We start from the raw sequence: 26,889 nt of genomic DNA on the forward strand, positions 1-26,889 counted from the left end.
CCCTGGGTCCCATCACAGACATAAATCCTGCCAGTTCCTACATCCCCACCAAAAAAGTGGGCAAAATGCTGCAAATTGCTCTTCTCCAAGCGATTCTGGCAGCATGAGGAAGAAATGTTATTGTTGTTAACAAACCCTGGGTTCTCTGTGCCACTTCCAGGCTTCAGATTGGCATCAAGGGCTACAGAACATCAAGTCCCCAAAATACTCCACAACTCCCACTCCCAGCTCGCCCAATAAATCATCTTGTTTTTTATTACACCGCTGTGTCAGAAACAACAAAGCAGGTTGGGGCTGCCAGAAGCCAAAAGAAAGGAGAGCATTTTCCTGTATTTCCCTCCCAGCTTTTCTGGCAAGGGCTGCACATCATTTATCTTTAAACAGTTTTGCTTTGCTCTGAGTTGACTTTTGAGTTCAAAGAGGCGACAGCTTTGGGGAGTGGAATTTCGTTGCAGTGTGTGTGAAGGGAGAGGATGTTTGTGTAGTACTTGCCTGGCACTAGAGAGGCTGAATTTATTATTTATATACGTGTTAAAACACAGATAGACAGGGTGTGTATTTATTAGAGTTTATGTTGTTCATACTGAGGTAATTCCTGCAATATTCCAAGTATTGCTGCCCTCAGTGAAGTGGTACAAGCAGCTTTAATGAAATTTTTGATTGAATTAATGTGGTCATGGATCCTGGGAGCATCACCACCTTCCTGTCAGAAGCATCTTGGACTGGTCACTTCTGAGCCTACTGGGTCCCCAAATGCTGCTGGGGGTGCTTGTGCGTGGAGAGATGGCAAAATCCCACATTTTTGGCAGGAAAATCCCAAACCAACAGCTTCACCTGTGCTGTTCTTGCCATTCCTGGAGCAGCAACAATCTCAGGGCGCAGAGGGAAGGGCCATGAACAGGAGTGGGCTATGAGAGGGGTTACTCCGGGAATCCATGTCTGGAACCACACCCAGACTTTTCCTCCTGCTTTTCTCTATAAAGAGGGAAACATTTCATCTCTGATTTTTAAACGTTGCACTGCAAAGGCAGCACTGGAGAAGCAGCAGGTTCCTGTAGCAAAAGGTGCAGGTTGTTCTTGTCTTCCTGAAATGCACAAATGTGAGGCCTTCCAAAATCCAGGAGATCCAGGGCTTTGTAGTTTATTCCCATTTGGGAATGTTGCTCATATCTTCCAAAATGCTCAGTTCTGGATTGATACATGGGTTTGCATTCACATCTGAAGTTCAACTCTTAGCTCTATCACAGCGTCCTTAGTTCTGTGCTCAGGTTTTCATTTGGGTTCTGGAATCTATTTCTGAAATGTTTGTGCCATTATAAATTTAGGGAGAAAAACCTGACATGTGAGTCCTGTGTCAGCAGCAATTTGTCCACTTTTGTCAAGAATAAAACCTCCCCTGATTAATGAATTTTAGGCATTGCATGTTATGTGCTCAATAAACTCTGCAGCTGCAGAGGTGAAGGCACTCGCAATTATAGTGAGAGTAGGAAAATGCCCCTTAATTTACTATTTTGCTTTAAATGTTTGAAGGATGTTTGGAAAAGCAGAGTCAACATCCTTAAGGCTGCAATCCCCTAAATGTAAAAATGGAGTTAAGTTTCTGCTCCTTGCACTGTGTCCCACACTTCCCCCACACTCATTCTGTGCTATTCACACTCTGAGATTTAATTTGTAGGGGGTTTTTTTATTTTTAAAGTACAATCTGATGCTAATTTTGCATTAACAGAAGAAAAAAAAAATCATTTCAGCTGATTAAATTAAAATGCATGGTCGTGATTTCATCTTCACTCCGTGCTCGGGATGAAGTTCCTGAGCTGGGAGGGTGGCTGAGGACAGGGATGGGACAGAGCTGTGCCCCTGAGAGGGAATCTCTAATTAGACATTCCCAAATCACAATTTATTTCCCTCTTTTCCTTGGGATTCAACCTTCAGATGTGCCAGGAGAGTGAACAGCAGCACCAGGCTTTGCCTGTGGTCAGGAATATCTCCTGCCAAGCAGTTGGTGTTTGGCTTTCCCTAATTCCAGTGATTTAACTCCTGTTCCCTCTGCTCCATAAAACCAAACTGTGTTCCTTGTAAACAACAGTTCCACTGCTGCTGTGTCCCCTCTGTAATAACCCATCGTTAATGGAGTGGAGAAGAAGTCATAAATACCAACTGCTCGTGGAGCTGCCTGCTGCAAGAAGGTGGAATGGCTTTGTAGTGCAGCATTCCTGGGATTGGCCAGGAGCTGGGATCTCGGTGACCTGACCAGAATCATCATCATCATCCTCCATGAGGAGCCTCCTTAGCCCCGAACTCCACCTCCTCCTCAAGGTTTTCATCCCAAGAACTCAGAATTAAGCAGCTATTTGGTTTAAGCATAAACGTATCCCTTTTCTGCAGCCTGCTCATTAAATTTTAACTTCTGCAGTCTTCTCCAAGAGGGCTTGGAGCAGGATTTTCCCTCTGCTGGGATAAATGACCCCTCTCTGGAGATGCTGGGGCTGTGGTGTATCGAAGGGTGATGTTGCACAGGTTCTAAAGCTGGCAAACACCATTATATTTATTGAATTAACCTCTGAACTTGCTTGAGAATAGCTCAAAACACCCGACACAGAGCAGACAGCTTTTTTTTGTTTTATAGCCACAGCTTGGGTACAATTTACTTCGTTTGTCGTCTTCTGTAATTATTTTTCTAATGCTGCATCTACTGCAGGGACAATATGTGAATTTGAATAAGCTGTGAAATGCTGCTCATGAGGGGAATAGCAATTTAGAAGTGTGGAGGTAGTTACTTACACTCATTCGTTTATTTTTAAATGGGAGTTTCTTTATCCTCTTTGTTTTCAGCCTTTATTATTAACAATGTCCCCAAACACTCCGGGGGGGGTGTGAGTTGTGCAGACAGCTGTTAATGGGAGGCAATTTCTTTCTGTTAACCGGAATTCGCTGAAATGGTGTCAAATAACCAGGCAGGAATTGGAGCTGCTCACCTGAGCAGTGGAGCTGACATGAGGAACAAACCAAGGTTTCCAGGGAGCTGGAATGGCAGAATGGAGAGCCTGGTAATAAAGTGCTTTAATGGTGGAGTCCCCATCCCTGGAAGCGTTCAGAAAAGGTGTGGATGTGGCACTTGAGGATGTGGTTTAGTGGTGACCATGGTGGTGGTGAGTTCGACTCGATGGTCTTAAAGGTCTTTCCCAAACTTAACCATTCTTTGATTAATTTGACCCATCCTGGTCATTTCCTGGTGTGTTACTGGATCATTTCCTGCTCCTCTTGCCATTCCTGCACAGCCTTTTAAACTCTGGGAGGGGTCCCACAACCCCTGGTGTGAAGGGGGCTCCACATCTGTCTCCAGCATCAGGGCTGGTCTGGCAGGACGAGGGGAGATGGTTTTAAACTGAAAGAGGGGAGGTTTGGATCAGGAAAAAATTCCTCCCTGTGAGGGTGGGCAGGCCCTGGCACAGGGTGCCCAGAGCAGCTGGGGCTGCCCCTGGATCCCTGGCAGTGCCCAAAGCCAGGTTGGACATTGGGGCTTAGCTAGTGGAAGGTGTCCCAGCCCATGGAATGGGACGGCATTTAAGGTCCTTGCACCCCAAAGCACTTTGTGATTCCATTATTCTGCTACCCCTTGTCCTCCACCAGATGCCCAGACCTGCAGCAGCTGCAGAGGCCCAAGTTTTTGGGCAAACCATTTGGTTTCATCCTCCTTTTTCCCCTGGCTGGAAGTTCTGCCAGGAGCTCTGAGCCCAGCCCAGCCTTACCTTGTTGCTGTCCTTATCCTGCTGTTCCTGAGCTCTCCCTGCCCTGCTGCTGAGCCAGGTTGTTCTCACAGCTCCTGCTCGTTTTGCTGCGAGCTCCTGGCAGTGCCTTTCTCTGCTCTCCCAGGTACTGACCCTCGTAGCTGCCTCAGATGCCTTTTCTTCCCTTACTCATAAATCACTTCCTATTCTTTTATCAGGGTTTTTTTCTTCTCCTTTTTGCCGAGTGCAGGGCTTTATTTTCCAGCTGTCAGCACTTATCTGAAGCGTACCAATGTCACTCCTCCGGAAATGCTGCCAGGTGGGGACAGAACTTCCTTATCACCTGCTGATCCTCTTCATGGAAGTATCTCTCTACACAGATTTATCTCCACTATTTAAGATCTCTCATCTCAGCTTCTGTACTTAGGAGAAACTCAACAATTCTTGTATTACTGTGGCCTACAGAAGTTTTGTTTTCTATTTGGATTTTGCAGTTCTTGTTCTTCATGAAGGAGAGACCAGGGTGGTGAAATAGGGTAGAAAAGCGTTTATCCAGAGGGATGTTCCATGCAGGAATCTGCACTTGGAGCAGATCAGAGCTGGGGAACTCTCTCTCTCCAACTCTCCTCTTTTCCCACTGAAATTCATGAAAGAATTATGTGATTTCTTCTTTTCTCTCTATAAAGAATATTCCCTCAGTCTCACAGGACTGAGCTGCACTCCTCAGTCAGGTGCTTTGGGCAAATTCACTTTCCTGTGTTTCTTCCCATTCCCTTCCAAATCCTTGTGGTTGCACCAAAAGGAAAACAAAGGAATTTTGTAAATACCATTCACCGAATTTGGGGTTTTTTTATATCCCATTCATCTCATGCTGTATATTGGACAGTGGAAATGTGGAACGTGCAATGCAATTAAGAAAGAATACAGTTCGTAAAAATCCACCAAAAAGCTCTGGATTTTGGGATTGACTCAAATGGGCATCTTGAACCAGGCCCAAGGAGCAATCCCGTGTTTCAGCCCAGCCAACAACATCCTCTGGAAATGTTCTTGGACAGAACCACACCAGCAGGGATGATGGGAAGCTTTAATGGTACAAATTTGCTAAATACAGAATTAGGAGGGCTCTTCCTAAGAGCTGCCAAGTCTCTTCCTAGAGAACAAGGGGATATTTGGATTTAGTGGCAAAAGAAACAAAGCTGGAACAAAATCCTTCACTGACTGCTCAGGGGGATGTTGTGTGAGGAGCAACGCTGTGGGATTATTAACAAGGGATTTGGCCCTTCCAAGGGCAATCCTTGGCCACGTTTTTGGGGTGTAATGTCAGTGCCACAGGAACATGGTGGGAAGGAGCAGGACTGTCCCTGTTGAGGGTAATTGGTGTTAAATCAGTTTGTCTTGCATCTGTGTGGGAAACCAGCGTGGCCAAGGAGCGTTTTTGGAATAAAAGTGTGGCCAAGGGGCTTTCCTTGGTGTTTTATCAGATTTAACAGGTCCCATTCCTGTTTTCCCATGTCCCTTCTTCTCCAAAACCACCTGGATTTTAAGAAGTCTTGGTTTTTTAATCATTTGTCACTCATTCTTTCAATCTTACATCAACATTCCTTTATTTGATGTGTTCAGGGTCTGTTTCCCCAGGTCCCATCCCTGTCTCCGGGTGTTTTTAGGATGCTGATGTGAGTGGGATGCAAAAACCTACCCCAGGCTGGATTCCAGAGCAGGAATCTTCATGGCTTGAACGTGATTCCAACTTTTATCCTGGCAGCTTCCACGCAAAGCGTGCGTTTTGCACATCAGGACACAATAATCCCCTTCTCAAGGGCAGAGCTCACAGACATCCTGTCCGCTTGCGTGGCAGCACCGCTTCCAAAAACGCCTCGGGAAATAATCCTGAAAGGGACACATCAAAGAGGGACCTTGTCAAAATTTCTCCCACCCTAAAATAAACCTGCAGACAAAGCCCTGGATAGGATGTTGGAGTTAATAATAATATTTTGTGTTGCTTCCTTGAAGAAGGAGCTGTGAACTTCAAGGTTTGTTATGTATTTATAAAGCATTTTCCCTCTCAGTGGTTTCAGTACTGTGGGGTTTAATTTGATTTATGAGTTATAGTTAAGGTGGGCTGGCTTTTCCTTCCCTTCTATATCTACATACATGCAGTGGTGAAAAATTAATTAAATTATGCTGCCCATAGTGATGACACTATTCCCTGGAATGGGGTACCACCAGGAATGGGATTTAGAAATATAATAATGATCATATTTATAACTGAGATTATAATATTCGATAATTTAATATAATAACAATAACATTTATAATTACATATAAAATTATAATATTTATAATTTCGAAATTATATATAAACTATGCCCATAATTGATCATGTTCTATACAAGAAAATGAGATTTTTTTCCCCTCTGTTTATTGAGGTTTAGGAACATGTCAGATATCCTGCTCTGCTCAGGCCATTGCTCTGTAGCTTCCTTCAATTTTCCCTCACTTCCAAGGAATTTTTTAATCACAGCCACTCCATTCTTTCCCTGGAAACCTCCGTGCAAACGGTGCCTCTGATTTAAATGCTTGGTGTCCTTGGTTTTGTCTCTCTGTGACCTGATTGAGCTCTTTAACTCTGCAGAACGAGGCAAAGCAGCAGCAAAGCTTCAGGTTTTGCCCTGCCACATCGAGCAGTGCCACACAGCCCTCAGGCAGGCCAAAATATTCTGTTTTTAGACCCAAGATAATGCTTTGAAGTACTTATTCCAGCCAGAAAAGGCACTGGGATCAGCACAAACTCTATTTTATTTATGCCAGAGGTACAAAATGGAGGCTTTTGCTCAGAGATTGTGCCTTGCAGAGATTTAGGTCTGGAAATGGGAATGCTTTGATTTTTTTCCTGCTTAGCCATTCCTAGGCTAAAGGAGTTTTTAGTTTCTTCGTTGGTTTGGTGCAAAGGAATAATTGGTGCCACAAAGCCCCCACTGGGGTGAGTTATTCAGGGTATTAATGCAGATTTCAACTGGTCAGATTTCCAGCTGTCAGCACATCTGCTAGATTTATACTTATTTATGAGCTATATATATTTTTTTAATATGTATTTTATATATATATAAAGATATGTTATTATATATTATTATATTTATTGTAGAGTATGTATTATATATTGTATATTATATAATATATTTTATATTAAAATCTGTTATATTTTTATATATCTTTTATATATCTGTAGTTATAGATAGATATTTATATGTATATATTTTATATATTCCAGTGGTGGAAACTGGGGGGAGGAAAAAAAACCTCTCTCCTTCCCTCTCCCAGTGCCCCACAAAGCAGAAACTTCAGAGTTTGCATGCCCTGGTTTTCCCCCTGGGATTGCTGCAGTTGTTCACAACCAAAATATATAAGAAGGTTCCAAAACAAAAGTGATGGAAATATTGAGGGAAAGCTTTTGCTTCCCTTCTTTCTGCTTGCAACATTTGGTGTTTGATTAAAAACTCAAAATCTGGCATCTTGTTTTATGCAAAGCACCTGGAATTGGAAGGGGCGCAGTCAAACACAGGAGGTGGGATTTATCCCCAATTCCCCGTGGGATTTCCAGCTCCTGGCGTTTTCTAGATGAATACTCAGACAAATTGCACGGAAATGATTTTATTAGATGCCTTTCAAAGCTAAATACGTGTCAGTCCTTGTAGAAAGGGGCAAGCTGCAGGTTATTTTGGTGATATTTGGTAAGAGAAAACCAGATTTTTCTCGTAATTGATTTCACTCTAAAAAACCACGATGCTAAATCACTAAGAGATGTTGTTTGAGTGGGTTTCTAGCTCGGTTTCTAAGAGAAAATCAGATTATTTCTTGGCCACCTACCTATGAAAACATTTTAACAGCTCTTTCGCTTGACCCTGTAGTTAGAGATTTTATTTTACATAATTCCTGTGAGCACTGAGAAGGGCCAAAGAGAAAAACCACAGGAATCAGCAGGAAAAAGCATTTTCCCTCAAGCACATCCTCCTGATGCATATAAAGTACAATTTTAAAAGATTTTAAGGAGTGTTATTCCACCTCACTCATATTCCCTAAAAGTGGAACTCGTGGGGTGCTCAGAGTTTGGGTTTTAGGCGCAGTGAGCTTCACTGTTTTATTTCTTCTCTGCTTATTTAATATATTAAAGAACCACAGAATCATTTCGGTGGGAAAAGACCTCAAAGATTATCAAGACCAACCGTATTTAGCAGATCATAAAGCCCCAAAATCTATAAAATACTTACCCATAAATATATAAATATTTATCTAAAAATATATATATACCTATATACATTTGTATATAATATATAATATATAACATAAAATATATAATATATAATATAATATATAATATATAATGTATTGTATTATATCTTTTATAATATATAATATATAATGTATTATATTATATCTTTTATAATATATAATATAATATAATATATAATGTATTATATTATATCTTTTATATTATATATTATATATATTTTCTATTTCATCCTTCTATATATATTTGTATATTATTTTTATCTATTTCTACATTTATAAATATATCTATTTCTATAGAAATATTTATAATACATCTAAAATCCTATAAAATTTTATAAAATAAAATTAATGTTCTAAGTGTCTCGTTATGCAGAAAAAAACCACAGTGAGAACACAAGGTTGGGTAACAGTGTGTGGGCCCTGCTGGAAAGTTGAGGCCTTAAATTCAGAGTTTTTAAGGAGAATAAAAGGGGATGCTCAAGGAAAGGATGCCAAAGAGCTGGGATTGGGGGAGAAATGGGAGTGGGAAAGCTGTGCAGAGAGGCCAAGGGCAAAAGCACAGCAATGAGAAGTAAAAATAGCACGATAAAGATCATTCTGGTACCAAAAAATAGCCTGTAGCTCCTCGTGTGCATGTGAAACTCGACTAGTGACCAAAATAACCTCCATGGAAAAGAAATCCAGGATGTTTCCCCAGCAGCTCTCCAGAACACCGTGTACGGATGGCAGTGAGGAAGCATCTCGTGGTAAACAGCTTTTTACCCATAAAACCAAGATAAACTCCCTTTTATTTCTCACTGGGATTGCTGGTGTTAAATATTTCATTTTTTCAGGTAGTTTAAGCTGCGGTTCTTTAAAAATAGAATATCCCCTAATTGTGTCCAGTGAAAACATTCATTGCGTAATTTTGTGTTTGGATTCATTCAGCCCCTGATTTCCACCTGATTTCCAGGCAGCAGAGTTTATTGCAAAGCTTTAGAAAACCAGATTAGAATATAATTTTAAGTGTCAGGGAACATCAAGCATTTCATCGTGATTTCCTGCAGTCATTGCTCTTGCAAATTTGATTTCCCACCTCACTAAAATCCACTTTATGGAAATACTGCATCCACGTGAGGGGGAAAGGGAGTTTATGGGCTCCAAAATTGAGATAAGGAGTTCAGAAATAGCCCTGATTCAATTTTCCTGGGCTTTTCGCTCATGTGTTTTGTTCTGGTGGAGCCTCTTAGGTGGGAAATGAAAGGAAATGTTTCCTTAAAGCAGCGTTTTCACCTCCCAGAGCAGCCCATGCATTTGGTTTAGCTCATCCCATTCATTTGCTCCCAGATTTCTCTCCCGGGATACTTTTGGGTTGATACAGGAGTATCAGTAGCTCCTTAAGGTGAGGCTCGCTCTCAGTGTTTATTTTGCAGGGGATTTTCTCCTTCCTAGAACGGGATGGAATAAAAATAGCCAGGATTCAACCCCAAGGCCAAGCAAGGCAATGTAATCTGGTTTTGAGCTGCTGAGCTGGCACCAGCTCTCGGGCAGGGATGGGCTCCGGGCTATTCCTGGGGCTTTGCAGCTGGAAAAGCCACCTGGAACTCCAAGTTCCTTCCTGAGTCCAGCTTAGTGCTCTTACCAGCACTCATCCCAACCCCAGAGGCCTCTCTCCAAAAACAGGGAATGACAGGCTCCGTGCAGGGATTTAATTCCTGTCAGGGCATCGAGCAGTGCCAGGGCCTGAGATCTGCCAGCAGAATCCTCCCAGGAGCTGCTGCTGATGCTGGAGCTGCTGTAGGAACTTCTCAGCCATGATTTTCCTTCTCCTTGGGAAAATGGGAATGTTTTTTTACGGAGCTGGAGGCCGGTGCATGGATTTGGACACTCCAAAAGGCACCGCCGTGGATGATGCTCTGAAGGGAGGCTGTCCATGCTTAGCCCCTCGAGCACCTCTCCCTTCTTTTGGCCTCTTTGCAAAGCTCTTAAAGGTCTCTCCCAAAATTGCCTTTGCTTTAACCAGCTCCTTGGTGGCCAGCCTTCCCTTTTGTCCCTTTTCCTTCTTTCACAGACTTTCTCCCTGAGAAATGCCATTTTTTGGCTGTACCACCATGTTGGCTCCAAAATAAGTTTCTCACTCTTCTGCACACCAGGTTTTTTCCCCCTCAACGTTTCCTGCTGGTATTTTATTTGTCTCTATTTAGCTGAGTTTCTGTCACACCCACAACATTCCCAAATCCTGTTTTTACCCCTTTTTTTGCTCGGTGTTGGCAGCATTTCTTTGAACCTTACGATTCTCTCAGATGTTGTTTTCTCGTTCCCTGTTTGTGTTCCGCCGTCGGTCGTCAGGAAACAAACCCACTTTTTTGGGGTGGAAAGCTGTGATTCCACAGTTTCCTGCCCGAAATGATTTTCTCACATGTTTTGTCCCGATCTTTTGAGACACTTCAAGCTGTTGAGATTTTTCCATTCTGCTCTGCTCCTTTGGTTTCACCACAGGTCATCCCTTTAGAGTTTACTGCTCAAAGTGTTGCCAGAGAAGCTGGGAATAAATGTGGATGACAGCGGGAAGGGTGAGCAGCAGCTGGGATCATGCAGTGCCTGGAGGGAATGGGTTGTGTAGGTGGATTTAAAAGCAGCTGCACCTGGAGATGATGTTTAGACAGGGAGGTTTAGACATGGTTTAGTGATCAGGGGTAGTACACAGAGCTCAGGCGGAGATAACACCTTGGAATCATCGTTCTGAGAGTAATCGTGGAGCTCTCTGGGATGAGAGGATTAAGAGCGATGCTCCCACTGCTTCATCCTGCAGCACTGTGGGGATGTCCCCAGAGCTGCCTGCCTTGGGTTGGAGTCCAGAAAGCTCTGGAGAGTCAAGATTGGGAAGTCATCAGCTGATTCCTGGGAGTGGGACTCAGCCCTGATCCTTGCCCTGGACAGCTGTTAGGAAACACTCTGGAAAATAACAGGTGGAGTGGGAATAGGTCTGTGAGAACGATCCGAGTGGAATTATGAGCAGCAGGGGGAAAAATCCCCTCAGAGTTCATCCATCCTGAGGGGTAACACCAGAGTGAGGGAACAGCACCAGGGTGAGGGACAGAGCACGGCACCAAAGGGCCCAGGTGCCAGAGACTTTGGGGGAAAATATTAATGATTTTGGGAAATAATAAATCAATACCTGAGTGACAGCAAAACATTGATTTGGTGCCAGCCCTGTTTTGCTGAGAAATAAACTTGATCACTTGATCTCCCCAGCTTCCAGCTCTACACTTCACAGGCTGACAGAGAACTGGCTTAGAAAAACCTGAGGAATTCATTCCCAAGAGGGAAGGTGTTTCAGTGGGATTTGGGAAGCGAAGGCTGTGAGGGGAGCAGTTTGTTAGCCCTGTTAATGTGGTTCACAGGGAAAAGGGTCCAAGTGCCTGGGATCAGGGGGTTGGAGCAGCATTCCAGCTCCCAGGGCACTGCCAGCATTAGTTCACCACCATGGGATGAAAGCCCAGCCAGCCCCTGGGATATCTTGGGTTTCTCTGAATTTCAAATCTGTTTTTCTTCAGAAACGTTGGCTCAGGTTTGCTTAAATTTCTGTTTAAGCTCCTGGAAGTGAAAGGTTGAATATTTTTGGGAACATTGCCAAAATATTAAGCTCCGCTGCGTAAGTTGCTTCTCTCCACGCTCCCAATAAAAGGTATTTGCTTTTTGTTGTCTCAAGGCTTGCCATGAAATCTGAAAACTCCAGGCTGTGTCACTTTAATATACAAACACTCCAAGCAATACAAAAGCCTTAAAATCAAAGCTGTGCTGTTATCTCTTCGGAGCAGGAGCTTTTTCAAGGAGCTTCTAATGCAGAAGCAGAATCACTTCCCAGTTGCTGCTTTGAAGTTTTTATAGTGTGCTATCATAGACCTTTAATCCGTGCTGGGGCTGCTCTTAAAAATAGGAGGAAATTGCAGAGTGAAGCAGTAAAGGGAAAGAAACTGCTTGAACATTTAATCAGCCTCACTTGATAGAGAGGCTGGTGCTGTCCCAGTGAGAGGAAACCTGGTCACGGCTGTCACTTGGAGTGTGGTGCTGCTGGGATGGCCCTGTTTGGGTGCAGCACAGCCTGGTGAAGTTTAAAGACATGAAATGAAGATATAAAGATGTAAAATCTGCTAAATGATAACTACAACACTCTCTAATGTCACCCAGAGTGTCTGTGGTCAGGTCTCAGCTTGAGGCAGTCTCTGCTTATTCCCCTCTGTAAATCAGCCTGTCCTGAAGTTACTTTTCCCCCCTCAGCTGGATAATTCCCTGCTCAGGCCCCCATTCTCCATGAAAATAGCTGGAAACCTCCTTGACCTTCTGACTTGTTAATAAGTGCAATTAGCAACCCGTGTCCTAACGAGCTAGAGAACCAAAGTGACTATGTACCATCTTATTTCATTAAAGTGTGTTTCAGGAAAATGGCCTTTAAATAGCCACCTACATTTCCCTGGAATTGAATCACTGAGGCTGGAAGAGACTTCCAAGACCATCAAGTCCAACCTGTTCCCGATCCCCATCCCCACCTTGTCACCAGCCCAGAGCACTGAGTGCCACTTCCAGGTGTTCTTTGAACGCAATTGGTTTCATCTTTCCTTTTTCTGGCTACTCCACTTCACTCACTCTTCTCCCTTTCCTGAGTCTCTCCTTTCTTTTTTCCTACATCTGCCTCCTTCCTCCTTGTTTTCCCGTCTTTTTCAATTCGGTGTGATTTGGCTGCTCATGAACTTGAGGGATGTGAACAAAAGCACCTCCAAGCCTGCTCCCCACGTGCCTTTGGGCTCAATAACCAGAGATGTGCTGATCACACAGGCAGGAGAAATCCTTTTTTCATTCTGTCACATGGACATTTTTAGAGGGAAGAAGGAATAACATCCAGGCATTGGTGTTTGTCCTAAGTGGGGCCTGATTTATGCCTCTCCTTCTCTCAAGGGTACAGCTCTCCGTGTTTATGTAGTGAAATGGCTCTAGAAAATGAACAGGCTTTGGGAACTATTTATGGATTCGAATTGGCTGCTCTTCTATTTAATGAAGTCCCTGTCTCTGAGCCTGTGCCATTTAATTAAGTGGTTTATATAATTACTCTCTGACATCAATTCTGTCCACTCTGGAAGGTTTGTCTCTTCTTCCTGAAGGAGGTGTTTTATTTAATGGGAGTCTCTGGGTCCTTCAGCTCGGGAGAAGAAACTGCAGATGAATTCCAAGGCAGTCGCTCTGTAGCAGGGTGGGCTGAGCTCAGTGGCTGAGATCCTGCTCTGGCCATCCTTTTTTCCCTCAGTCACTGATGTCCCTAAATGTTCTCGGATTCCTCCTGTGTTTAGGAAGAAGAGCTGTGATCCAGGCTGTGTCACTACAAGCACAGCATCTCTTCTCTCAGAGCCTTCACATCCTCACCTCTCTGACCCGGTAACTCCTCTGAGGGCAAGTTTCCTTCTCTGGAAAAAACCCTTTTAAAAATAATTCTCCCTTTTCGTTACTGTTTTCTTTAGCCCTCAGATATTCTCTTGATTCTCAGATTCCAGGTATAACAACCAGACAGGGTTTTCCATTAACAATTCCCTAATAACCTCACCACAACCAGTCATTATTACCCCACTATTTATACATCCCGGGATTCCAGGAGCCTTTTTAAGCACTAAGTTGTGCCACAATCTCAGGTTTCAGCTGCTTATCACCCACATGATCACAAAAATCTCTTTTCCTGGCAGCGTGGTGTTCCAGGAGCACACGGAGAGGAGACAAAAGTTCGATTTATTCCGGATTAGTTTTCCAGGGACCGGGAATGCGGCACTTTCCTGGCTGGCTCCAGCTCATTATTTGGGTCAATACAGTGGATTTTTCAAACCCAAAAGGAGGATAGGATCTAAGGAAATAACCATCATTACATTGAACCAGAGCTCACTGAACCTTCAAGTTGTTCCCCTCAGAAATTGTAGTTTCTGAAGGAAAATGTCAGCGGGCCCCTTTTCCCTGTTAACTCTTTGTGTGCGGGATTTGTCCCAGCTCTGGGATGGACGGAGGAGAATCCAGCTGGGACAAGTCTCAGTTGTGTCTCCATTCCTGGATCCCTCTGGAAGAGCTGCTGGGATAAACCCCGAGGCTCCACAGCTCCTCTTTGTCACCCTGGAAGGTTTTATCTCCGTCTCACCTCCTTCTCCTCACAGCTTTGGATGTAACACAAGGCTAATTATCAACGGGATTTCTTAATAGAGAATTTTTTAAGGTCAGACTTAAACGGCAGCTTAAGGATTGTTTCCAGCATTAGAGGTATCCCATTTAGGAAAAGCCTTATCAGGACAGGACTTGGCTCCAGGGGACAACATCTGGCCACAGCTCCTGCTCCAGGAGCTTGCCTGGTTCCCTCAGGGGATTTATGGCTGACAAAGGCAAAGTGATAATATTTTATACATTGGCACTCTGCTGTTACTTGAAAATCCCTATGTGTTTCCTACTTGCTGAGCTTTGGACTTGCACTGGATGGAATCACAGAAATATTCCATTTAGGAGTGCTAGGAAGAGCGGGAGACAGGTTTGTGACCAGATGGTTGAACATTGGTGAAATTCTAAGCAGGTGAAAATAGAGATTTTTTTTTTTTTTGGTCTCCTGTGTAACTCACCCAGACTGGATCTTTCCAGTTCTTGATTCCTGCTTGGCACCAAGCAATGTCTCTGAATCAGGAGAGACCATTTAGACTAAAATAATTCCACTCCTCTCCCTCAGTGCTTGGAGGGAGAGAACAATGGCAAAGAAAGATGAATGCTTCTTGCTATTTAATTGAGTCTAATAGGCTATAAATACATTTTTTCCCTCAATTCCAGGAGCAGAATGAAAGGCTTCTGGTAAAACTGGTTTTTCACTAAAAGAAGCCCTGCTCTTTGGGAAAGCTTCTGCACAGAGACACCTGTGGCAATCCCCTGGAGTAGTTTTAAGGCATTTTAATTCCTAATGAAAGCTTTCAGTTCAGGGGCTGCACTGATGCAGGGTTACAGGCACGGAGGTGGAAATGTCATTTAAAGTCGAGTCATTTTGCAAACCTCTTTTATTTTTTTACCTTCCATGTTGAACTTGGTGAGCTCAGTAAAATCCAAAATGCAGTATTTTGCTGTATCAAAACAGGCTCCCAAAATCAGCACCTGTGTGAGTTCAGCGGGTTTATGACACTCTGCCCATTATTTTTAGGGTTCTTGCTCTTTCTCTCACTCCTGCTTGTTTATGCCAATATGAAAAAGGATCCCCTTTGCTTAGATTTGATTACAGGGACGTAAGGGAACATTTCAGTTCCTCCTGGTTGGGTGAAATGTTCCTGGCAGGTCTCCAAATGCAATCCCTGCTCTGTACACCTTGGTATTTAGTAAATAAATGGTAATTTAGGACCCGGATTTTTCTGCATTGTTACCTGGTAATGGGCAAGTCTTTTCAGGCATTTTAAAACCCTTTTTTTACAGGCCTTCATTTCATATTCAGCTCATCTCTGTTAATAGTTCCACCCAATTAGCATCAAAATCAGGTGAAATCTTGACATCCCTATTTTTTTTCAGCACTTCAATCACACATATTTTGCATTGTGTCATTGACTAAATCGTGCCCTTTGGTAAACTCAAATATTAGTCAAACATTAATGTCCTTTCCCTATGGCCTTGTGGGTGTTTGTCAGAATTATTGCTGCTCTTGTGTGTCTGTGCTCATGCATCTTCCAGGATTTATGGAATCCATCACCTTTAAACCAGCTCCAGCTCCCTGTTTGCCAGAGCTAACAGGAATTTTATCAAATGACTGCTTCGTGCCTCATTTTCACTTTAATTCCCCCACTAATCTTAATTTTTCTCCTAAAAGAGGCATGGATAATAATTGACTTTCTAATTAAGATTCAGAGTTTGTGTCTGTGCGTGTGCAATTTTAGTGCTGATGCTTTTCTTTTAGCTCCAGGAATAGTTCCTTTACTCTCATTGTTCCTAATATTCTTAATTTTGGGGGTATATATGTGGTTGTCAGACCAAATATTCAGGGTGGAGTAAGCCAGCCCAGTTGGGATTTGATGTTTCCACGGATGGTGACTCCCCAGCCTCTTGGGGCACCCTGTGTTTGACCAGGAAAAAAGCTTTAATTTAAGTTTCAATGGCATTTCCTGCATTTCAGTCTGTGCCCATTGAGGATAACGAGAAACAGAAATTGTTGACTTGGTGTGTTCACGTGGAAAATTGTCCTGTGACTCCTCCAATCTTTGATGGGATTATCGGTAAATAATTGATAAATCCCGAGGAATTGCACTCATTTGCTGTGGGAGCACATGTAAATAAGTTGCAATTAATAAACCCAAGCACAAATCTGGGTATCTGATACTGCACAGTGTGGTCCTAAAAGAAGATTTAGGGGCTCCATGAGCTGTCCATGAGCTCCCAGGGCAGTGGTGAGCCCAAAATGGACAGAATTAATAGAAGTAAGGAGGTGGTTTTGGTGTTAATTACTGGTTCTGGTGTTAATTACTAGTTCGGGTGTTAATAAATAGTTTGGGTGTTAATAAATCTTCCTCCACCTCCTTGCTGCGATGCTTCCCCCTAAAGATCCAGGCTGGCAAACGGGAGTGTTCCAAGGAGAAGCCCGTGAGCGGCTGGCAGGATTCCAGAGGGAGCAGGGAGATGTGTCAGGGACTGATGGAGGGAATTCCAGCTGCTCTGCTCCTCAGCGACGGGATAATGGGGTGGTTGGATCCATGGATTTACATGAGAAAGGGGAATGGAGGTGAGAGAGATTGCGCTGGAAGTCGCAGATAACAGCGGGTTCGGGCTGGGGATGAGGGGAATGTTCCCTGTGGGACGGGAATCCATCCTCTCGCAGCACGGATAATGAACTTCCAAGGGCTGGGGAAGATTCTGTCTGGGAATATTCTCCCATTTTTCGAAACGACTTCTTCATTCAGAGAGTGAGGCAGGGAGGTGCTGTGGTCCCGAGTGGAGATGCCAGACGAGCTCATTAGAACGATGCCCCTTGCCTTGATGCAATTAACCTTTTAATTGGACCCCCAGAATGTTCCAGAACGTTCCTCGTGGCTCAGCCAAAGCAGTGGGGACAGATCCGTGTCCGTGCCTTGTCCTCCCTCACCTGCAGCTTGGCTCCACCACACAGAGCACGGCTTGGTTCGTTTCCATTCGTTAATTAAAAGCAGCCATTAAAAACACGGCTCGTACGAGTGTTTCGTGAACCAGTCCCTCACTGGAAAATGGCAATTAATTGGGTTTTCACTGATTGTCACCTGTGCTGCTCCGTGCCCGGCTGCAGGAGGGTCACACGTGTGTCCCTGCGGTGTCACCCTGAGACTGCTGGGCACAGGCAGAACGGGACGTGCCATTTTCCAGCCCAAATCCCGCTGATTTCCATGCTCCTCGTTCCAGGACACTTCAATAATTCTCTTCAAGCAGCGAGTGACAGGGGCTGTTTAAAGGGCTGGACTAAAACGTGTACTTTGGAGCCATAAATCATCCTATTTTTATTTTTACCCACGTGGGGACGTGGTTCTCAGCCTTGCTGGGAGCCAGGAATCCACACACAGGCTGTGCCAACGGAGATCGAGCTCCGTGTGCTCCGAGCAAAGCCCAAATTCCAGATGGCTTTTCCTTCCCATTTCAGGGAGCCCAGTCCTCACTGGGCAATTCATTATTTTCCACAGCTGAAGCAGCTGTGGATTACTGTAATTATGGATTTAATATATCTCTGACAATCCAGCGTGAATACTAATTTGAACTTTAGCCATCTCCTTGGAATCAGGTTAATTTCCTCGTTATTACAGAGTGTCTGATGAAGTGAAGATGTTTGTGAGCTGATGCTTGGCCTGCTATGGAAATAACAGTGCGTGGACTGCAAAATAATAGTGGTGGTTTTGGTGTCCAGTGTTGCTGAAAGTCCCGGCAGAGAATTTCTGAGCTCCTCAAACATTTTCAGCTCGTAACTTCATTTTAAATTGGGAGCTGGGCTTTCCTGGGATACGTATTGATCAATAAATGTTTATCATAGAGGGAAAAAGATACTTTTAAATAAAAATAATAGGCTAAATGCATGAAAATTTGGGATTAAAGGACAAAAATTCTGTTGGCATGTTTGTCCTTAAATAGTTCCTTGCTTTAGAGGGCAAACTGTTTGTCCTGGTGCCATTTGTGGATCTTGCATTATCCCCTGGAGAGCAGATTATGTTTTGCTCTCATATGTTTTCCCTTGGAATGACTATTCATAGCTCCATGTCCTTATTCCAAGAGGTTTGCCTCAGCAAAATCCCACTGGCTTCAGGGGAGCTGTTCCTGCTGGTGAAGGACAGGCAGCTGATCCCAAATACCAAGGGCGGGATGGGAGAGGAGCGTGAATTTCCCTGGAACCAGCACAATTTTGGGATCTGATTCCATCCCCCTCCAGCCCTTCCTGTGTGAAAAGCTTGAGGAGGTGATCTGTCTGCCATAAGTTTGGCTCCCAGAGATAAAGGAATCCAAGGAATATTCTTTAGCCACTTCCAGAGCGTCAGGGAACAACTCTTGGAATGGCAGTAAAATGGGAACAAATCCTCGCTGTGTTTGAGCAGGGATTGTCCTGGTTCAGCTGGAACATCTCTGCCAGGATGACTGGATCAGGGAAAGGTGCACTTCCAGGTCTTTTATTTAATCTGGGATGGGATTTTTTTAACCTCGGAATCTCAATTTATGTATTTATGGCAATGTAGGGATATTCCTGCACTGTCCTTTTTGGAAGTGAACAGGAAAGCCTTAGGGAATTTCTACGAAAATTCACTGATGGGCTTCCTGGAATACATTTCTTGTCCACAGCCTCATTATTCCATGGTTTTTACTTTCCCAGAGAGAGATGTTTAATAAGTTAAGTGCACTTTTCTTAGAATAATGAATTGTGTGGGTGGATTTGGGCTTTTTTTTTTTTTTTAATAAAAAGATGCAAGTCCAAAAACCTGTATTTGAAAGTATTTCTGCTAAGGAGTGCTGGTCTGGGATGTGGGCTGTGAAATTCCAAATGGGATCATCATGGATTTCAAACAGCACCTCAGGCTGGAATCTTTCCCACGATTTTCCATCTTTTTGATGAAGGATTGGGTGGGTGTGGGTGGGATGGTGACAGTGACAGTCACCCCCACCCTGGGAACACCTTTGGGTCCAGGGGGCCTTGGAGATGGGTCTTAATCCCTGAAGATTCTCTGACATCTGCTGGGATTCAGCACCCTGATTTCCATGGAAGGCTTTCCCGGGGATCCTGAGGCTCAGGAGAACCACGGGGAAGGATTTGTGGAACTGAGGGGTTCCAGCGCAGGGTTTTTATTGGGATGAGCACAGAATTTGCTCCTGAGGCTGCAGAGGGCAGGAATGGGATCAGCAGCTCCGCCAACACCCTGAGGAACCACTTTGCTCCCTGTGCCTTCCAAACCTCGGGTTTTTCCTGGGCGTAGGAATCATCTGATCCCACATCCCGGTTTCCAGGCACCGCAGTTACACCGACTGCTCTGTAGCTCCACCTCTCTCCCTCTCCCTTCAGATCGTGTTAAAAGTGCCCTTCCCAAGCAGCATCTCCCCATCCCCTGGGAATTCCCAAACACAGAGGTCCTTAAGGAGATTTTTTTCAGCCCGTTACCTGCGTTCCTGGGTGGATTTCAGCTGCCCCAGCCAGCTGGAAAATAGCTCATCTTTACAAGCGCTTCCCAACCTGCTCCTGCCCTGTTCTGCCTGGAGATTTTGGTTCTTTGCCTGGGATTTAGCTGCCAGTGAAGGCAGCAGGGGACAGGTGGTACTCAAGGGAAGGGAAATGAGCAGTTTAGTACAGAGAGACATTAAATCCTGGAGCATTTAGGCCATCACCTGTCAATAGCTCCTCTGCTCAGCAGTGCAGCAATGTTTTCCCTGGGTTTTCCTTGTTCCACATGGATTTGTGGAACCTTTTCTCACTGCCTTTTCTCCAAGTAATTTTTTCCTTCAGTTTCCCTTTGTTTCTGCGTTCATTCATTCTTGAGTATGTTGTGACTGTGTAGATGTGCCCTTGAGTCTGAGATCAAGGAGCAGCTCAGGGCTTTACCAGGTAAATCCTGGGCTTCTTCTGCACCAGGACAGTTTTCACTCACACTTCCCTAAAGTTTCCTCCCAAAACCTTCTTTGACTTGCAGCTTTGGACCTTTTGCACCGTCAGGCCTCAGAAATCTTTGTGTCCTTCCTTTGACTTTAAAGATCATCTGATTTCACCTCCTGCCATGGGCAGGGACACCTTCCACTATCCCAGCTTGCTCCAAGCCCCATCCAGCCTGGATTTGAACATTTCCAGGGATGGGGCATCATCTCTGAAGGAGGGAACTTGTGGTGATCCACAGGAAACCTGTGGAAAGGAGGGGCAGCGGGGTCTTGGTGTGTCTTGAAATCCATCACTGGTTTAGGGCCTAAGCCAGGAATGCCACACTCTGCCCTGGATCCTGCATTTCCCCTGCTCCCTGAACGCCTGCAGCAGCTGGGAAGGCAGAATGAATTCTCCCAAGGACATGAATATCAGAAATTTGTGGTGTCCCTCCTGTCCCTGTAAATCAGGGCCTCGGTGCCGCGGGTGGGGCTGAGGCAGTGAAGTCTCTGCGGTCGGTGTGTTAATTGGAAGTGTTGATAAATAATGGCTGCTCCAGCTAATTGGATCCCTCAGAGCTTCCCAGGCCATGTCCTGACCTTCCCATGGCTCTTGTTTTCCACCCTGGCTTTTCACGGGGCTGTGGAGCCGTTTAACACTCAGTGTCTTAATTAAATTAACTGAGTTTGGTCACGGCGCGCTCGGGTCACTCCTTGTCCCCATGTGTGCCCACACAGGGGGAGCTCCTCCATTTGGGTGGAAAACCAGGGAATTCGGGGTGCTCTGCCTCGCTCCTCCTCCTCCCCACCACGGGATGAGCAGCATTCCCAGGGCTTTGCCTCTTGGAGAGGGATTCCCACTGAGCAGCGTTTATAACACAATTAATTAAAGCTTGCTGGAGTGTTTCAAGGCCAGAAACATGCAATTTGGGGGGAAAACATGGATTTTAAAGGTTGAGTGGGTTGGGGGAGTCAGGCTGTGGGATGTGGTGAGCCTGTGGAATGTGCTGAGGATGAGGAAGGATGCAGCTGTCCCTGCTGGGCTTCCACCCACCAAAACCCTCCTGTGTGTTCCAAACTTTCCCAAAATTCCCCAAATCACTGACTGAGGAGCTGCTTCGTCCAGGCACCACTTGATTTTTGAAGTAGCTTCATAATGAAGCCCTTCATGAGCATTTTAGACCTTTCCTCCCCCACGTACAAAGCAGGTCCCAGAAGGAGCCACTTCAGGGAGCAAATTTCAGCATCATTTATAGAAGGAAAATTTGCTTTGGATGTGTCTTTCCCATCAATTAAAAAATGTGGGCAGGTTTGGTAGTGACAGGAGGCCACTGGCTGTGTTTGGGTTCAGGTTGCTGCAGAATGAGGGATTTCAGCAATTCCTGATGGGATTTTTATGTCCAGAGGGGGGGGAGGTTTCGAAAAATGGGATTTTTGTGGTGAATGAGCTCTGCGAGTAGATTTCATCGTAGATCTTTTAAAATGTGTTCTCTCCATATGAAATATTAATTTTCCATGGTAGGACGAAATACCCTAAAGTCAATTAAGGTATTAAAGTCAATCCTTTATTTAATTTGCTTCGGACTGGAAGCAGATTCCCAGGGGATGCTGGAGTTTCAGTTTTAGAAGAGTGGCCATGGAATTGCTTTCCCACAGGGATGAGGAGGAGGCAGATTGACCAGCAGATCGAATCCCTGAGCTCAGGTGTTTCCCAGGAGCACAAAAATCCCCCCCAGGGATCAAAGAGAACAAATCTGTTCCCAAAGGAAACATTGAACACAAATTCCTGAACTTGGGCTGAAATAATCCGTGTACAATGTGCCTTTTGGCCTTCCTGTGGAAAAAGCAACTGTTAAAATATTCATTATTCTGTGCTCATGTGGGCAGTTCCTTTGGTTTTCCCGAGTAATTCCCTTGGTGTCACACGGCTCAGAGTGCAGGAACACGGAGCACAACTTCAGGGGTATTTTAAGATTGCAATTTAATCACTGGTTGACTTTGGAAAACTAAATATAACCCCAGAAAGAGCCTGGAACAGAACAGGGGTGACTCCTGGTCACTCCCAGGCCTGGAATAAAACAACTTTGTTGTCATTTATTTTCCTTTTTTTTGCCTTGAGATGGGCAGGAAAAGGAGCACGGAGCCCTTGCTGCTCTGTCAGAGATGGGCAGCTGAAAAAACCCAACCCAAAGCTGTGCCAGAAAAAGGGAATTTCTATTCCCTGTCAGAGTGGGAGCGTGATAGTCCCAGGGGAGGGATGGTGGTGCTGCAAATCGGGAATCCAGGCTGGGTTTGGGTCTCTCCATGTGTGGAGGGTGCCAGGGATCCCGGCCAGCTGCTCTCAGTGGTTACTCCCCCGTTACTACATTTTTACACGCGGCTCCCAACATCAGTCCAACCATGCCCCCTTGTGTTAATTCCCTCTCCTTTGGGCCCCTGAGCGGCGGGAGGAAGGAATTAAAGGAATTTTCTCTGTGTTCGTGTGTATAGGAATATTAATGGCCCTGGCAGTGTATCGAGAGCGGGTGAAGCGATTCCACTCTGTGCTTTAAAATGTAGGAAAAACACATTAAATTTGATTCCACTCTGCCACTTTGTGCTTTAAAATGTAGCATAAACACATGAAATCTGATTCCACTCTGTGCTTTAGAATTTGGAATAAAGACACGAGATTTGGTTGTTGTGTTTTCAAGAGGCATCAGCTCTGATGAAGCTGTGCTGTTGTGCTGGGCGTGTGTAGGAATTCCCTGGGGGAGGCCGGGTGGTGCCTCAGCTCAGGGGGGGTTTGCTCCATGATACCCCAACTCCAATTAACACAAATGGATTAATTACACTCCTCTTTGCTCCACAGTCAGCAGCAGAGTACGTGAAGTCCCGGCTGCCCGAAGTGCTCAAACAGCATCTCCAAGACTATGAGAAGGACAAGGAGAACAGTGTCCTGTCCTACCAGACCATCCTGGAGCAGCAGATCCTATCCATCGACAGGGAAATGCTGGAGAAGCTGACTGTGACCTATGATGAAGCAGGTATGGCTGTGGTTCTTTATAATTTCCATTTTACTGCCAAAAAAAGGGCTCACTTTCGATGTTTCCCCAAACACCTTGTGCAGGTTGAACTTTTGTCCTCATTTTTGTGACATATTTTTGCCTCCTGAAGTCAGGCTGGGGTGGAAGATGTTCCTCATGAGTGATGGGATGCCAGGGAGCTGAGAGGACACTTCTGTTTCTCCCAGCACTTTGTGCTCTGAGCACTGATGTTGATTGATCTCCCTGTGTCTCTGCACTGTCCCTGGTACCACCTGCTTTCTGCTCTTTTCTCCTTCACAAATAACTGATTTTTGAGCTTTCCCAGCTGAGAGTGGCTGGGGCAGGCACAGAACCTGATTTTAAACATGACGTGAGGCCATGGGCAGCCAAACCCAGGCAATTTTGGAGGCATTTTAACAGTGAAGTTCCAGTTTCCAGGTTTGGTATTTACATTTTCTAGCATTTGGTTTTCTAGCAGTTAGAAATGCCTTCCAGCTTTTAGATCCTTCACAGGGTTCTCCTGATGCAGGAAATTTCCAGTTACACAGCAACGAAGACACACTCTTGATGTTTTTCACTGATTGTCCAAAATAACCCCCGGTGTGTTCTATTTGCCCTGAGTCTTACCAAAGTTTCTTCGTGTTTAGATTAAAATCACCTGGCCATCTGGTAAAGAAAGGCTCAAACAGAGAGGACAGTTCATCATTTAGAGCTGAGTTATTCCCAGCAGGGCATGGATGGAGCTGCGAGCTGAGCTCTGGGTGCTGCTCTTTGTTCTCCTCTTCAAACACTCGTGGCTGAGCTGGAGCCCACCATCCTTCCCAGCAGCTTCCAGCCTCATCCCTGCCATCCAGCTCTTCCTTGGAGTACAAAAAGAGGGTTTACACTCCCTAGATCCTCATTTTGCTGTTTCCCTTAATCCCTGGTGGCTTTTCCTCTGGAGCTTCCCTGGTCTTTGGCACCGCGGTGCCCTTGGGTGCTGAGCTCAGCTCTGAGTCTTCCTCCAGCTGCTTTAGGCAGAAGCCTGGAACTTGTAATTGGGTTTTTCCTGCTGTCATTGGGTTTTTCCTGCTGTCATTAGGTTTTTCCTCCTGTTCTGGTGGATTTGCCAGGCAGCAGCCCCACGGGTCATTCCTTGCTTTGGTTACTGTCACCATGATAAAAGTGCCACCACTGGAGCTCCTCAGCACTTCCAGCTCTGCCAGAGGGCTGGGATTTTCTTCTGGCATTTCCTCACATGTCCTGAAGTACTTGAAATGGTCCAGCTACAAATATTCCAACTTTAAATGCTCCAGCTTCTTACCCACTTTGCTCAGACTCTTCCTCACGCTCCCACTCCCGAGCAGAGATTCTCTTGCAGCTGCTTTGATCTCAGATGTAAATGCCATTTACAGACTGCACACTCTGGCTGCTCTCAGTGCTCTGGGAATGGCAAATAATGACAAAGCTCTGTTGCTTTATCAATTAAAGCCACTCATTAACCCAATAAATTACCTGGTTCTCTGAGCTGCTGGGATCTGGAGCACTCTGGAGCCTCCTGAGCTGCGTTTTGCAGAATACACCTCACGCAAGGAGCTTGGATTGTGGGTTCTCAAAGGCCAGCAGAGGTAAAATGAGGGTGCAGAATATTTCCTTCATCACATCTGGCCTGCTTTTAATGATGCATCAAAGATAAGCTTCAGAAGTTGTTGTTTTCTCTCACCTCTGGTGATCTTTTCTCACACAGAATTTCCCACTCCAATGAATCCTGTGAATTTTTTCCCCTCAGTTTGGTCACTCCAGCTCCTTTATATTTTGATTTATAGGAGTTTATTAGGGAGGAGAAAATGCAGGGAAATGACTGATTCTTGTCAGAAGGCAAAGAAAAGCTTTTTCCTTTATGGAAATCTCTGTGTTTGTACAGCAAAAATAAAGATTAAAACTGCTTGAAGCACATATTTGGGGATTTATCTCGTCCAGCAACAATCATGTGGAAATGAGAAGCTCCATAATAACTGCTTGAGAAAACTGCCAGCACACATTCAGAGCAGAGAGACAGCACAGCTGCAAATGAACCCCCAAAATTCCAGCTTCCCGAGCAGGTGGAGGCACCTCCAGAGATGAAAACACAGCAGTGGAGCCACCTCATCCTCCTGATTGTGTCCCTTATTTATGATAAAGGCAGAAATGGCTCTACCTGCTCTTGAAGTGAGAGCTGATTGGGAGCAAAGCACAGAAAATGGGCAGTTAAATATAATTACAGCAGCTGCTGGTGAGCCTGGGTGCTCCAACCACTCCAGCCCTTGGTGGTGGCATTTTCCTTTTTTTTTTCTTTTGGCTTTTTTCCACCCCAAAATCAACTCAACGAGGAACTCGAGCTGCTGGTGGGGCGTAAAAAATGAGGGAAAGAATCTTTGAAAATTGGCAAAATAAAAGTGATGGTGCTGAAAGGGGAGAAAACAGAATTTTGTGTGGCAGGCAATTGTGTGAGGGATCACCCAAACCCATCCTGGAGCACTGCCAAGGGTTTGGTTCCTGCAGGTGGGATTCCAGCAGGTGCCAGCCAGGGAAGCTGGACAGGGAAAGGTTTGAGGGGCTCCAAGGGCTCAGTCACTGATTGTAGCAGGGTATGCTGGACAGGGAAGCACTTCCACACCTTTTCCAGCCAGGAAACCTTTCCCATCCCTCTTGGAAGGAGCATTTTGCACCCCCAGGAACTCCTTTCTCCCCAGGGATGCTTCCCAAAGTGGGTCGAGTTCAGCTGCATCCCTTTGCGGGAATGAAGCCCAAATGCTCTGGGTTTGGCACAATTTGGGGTGTTAATTTGGCCTTTCTGGCAACATCCAGTGTTCATAAAGTGCAGCCTTGATGGACTCGACATCCCAGTGTGAATCTTTCCCTCTTTTTGTGCATCTTTCCCTTTAGGAAATCAACACATCAGAGCTACAAATCGAATGAGTTTGTCTGGAAATAGTCAAATGTTGGCAAGATTTTTCGTGAGGTTTGAGTAAGGAAGCTTTAAAAAATGAAAGGAGGCCAAAAGTGACAGATGGGTCCAAATCCTCTCCTAATCCCTAAATCCTTTAGTTTAAAAAGTGGCATTCTTGACTAGCTGAGGCTGGGGTAATTTTGTGCAAGAATATTTTCTCCCGACAAAGCTTTGTTGGTTCTTAATCCCATTCCTTTCATTTACAGCATCCCTAAACATCCGAGGTGGTCAGTGCCTGATCTGTGGCAAATTTAGGTTATTTAAAGGCACTTAGGCATTTAACTCTGGTGTTCCAGGGAATTCCAGCCTGCTGGGAGGTTCTGGAGGTGGTTTCATCCTGCAGACCATGTGGTTTTTTCCTTAATGGATGGCCCCTCTTCCCCAGGAGTCCTGGCGAAATTGAGTTCCATTATTACACAACAAAAAGAGATGGAATTCATTTTTGCCTGCTGTCAAGCAGTCCTGGAAGATACTGGTATTTAGGAATTGCATCCAGAGCTAGGTGTCAGCCCCAAAATGGCTTTTCTTAGCTGGTGTTTGCTGGGGTCCAGCTGGTTTGGGGTGAGGGGGGGATGGGTTGGGCTCGGCCTTCCCTCGCCATGTCCAGGGAATCCCAGAGCCAGGGATCCCTCATCCTCCACTCCTCCCTCCCAGCAGGATTTAATAGATACTGAATTGCTGAAATTCCTCATATCCAGGGTTTCTGTGCTCCCTGGAATCCTGGCTCTGGTTCCAGCTGTGGAAAGCTGCTCTGAGCATAAATCCAAGGCTCTGCCCTTCATCCCAACTCCAG

At 45.0% G+C, this 26,889-nt stretch overlaps 1 protein-coding gene across 1 annotated transcript in view; it reads left to right on the top strand.

Moving 5' to 3' along the window:
* PPM1L (protein phosphatase, Mg2+/Mn2+ dependent 1L) overlaps positions 1-26,889 on the top strand; it is a 74,344-nt gene that overhangs the window by 34,885 nt on the left and 12,570 nt on the right. Inside the window, exon 2 of the mRNA XM_048314234.1 lies at positions 22,954-23,128. Within this exon, the coding sequence (XP_048170191.1) occupies positions 22,954-23,128 (175 nt within the window). The remainder of the gene's footprint in view (positions 1-22,953; positions 23,129-26,889) is intronic.

Source organism: Corvus hawaiiensis, chromosome 10, assembly GCF_020740725.1.
Source record: "Corvus hawaiiensis isolate bCorHaw1 chromosome 10, bCorHaw1.pri.cur, whole genome shotgun sequence".
Taxonomy (NCBI): domain Eukaryota; kingdom Metazoa; phylum Chordata; class Aves; order Passeriformes; family Corvidae; genus Corvus; species Corvus hawaiiensis.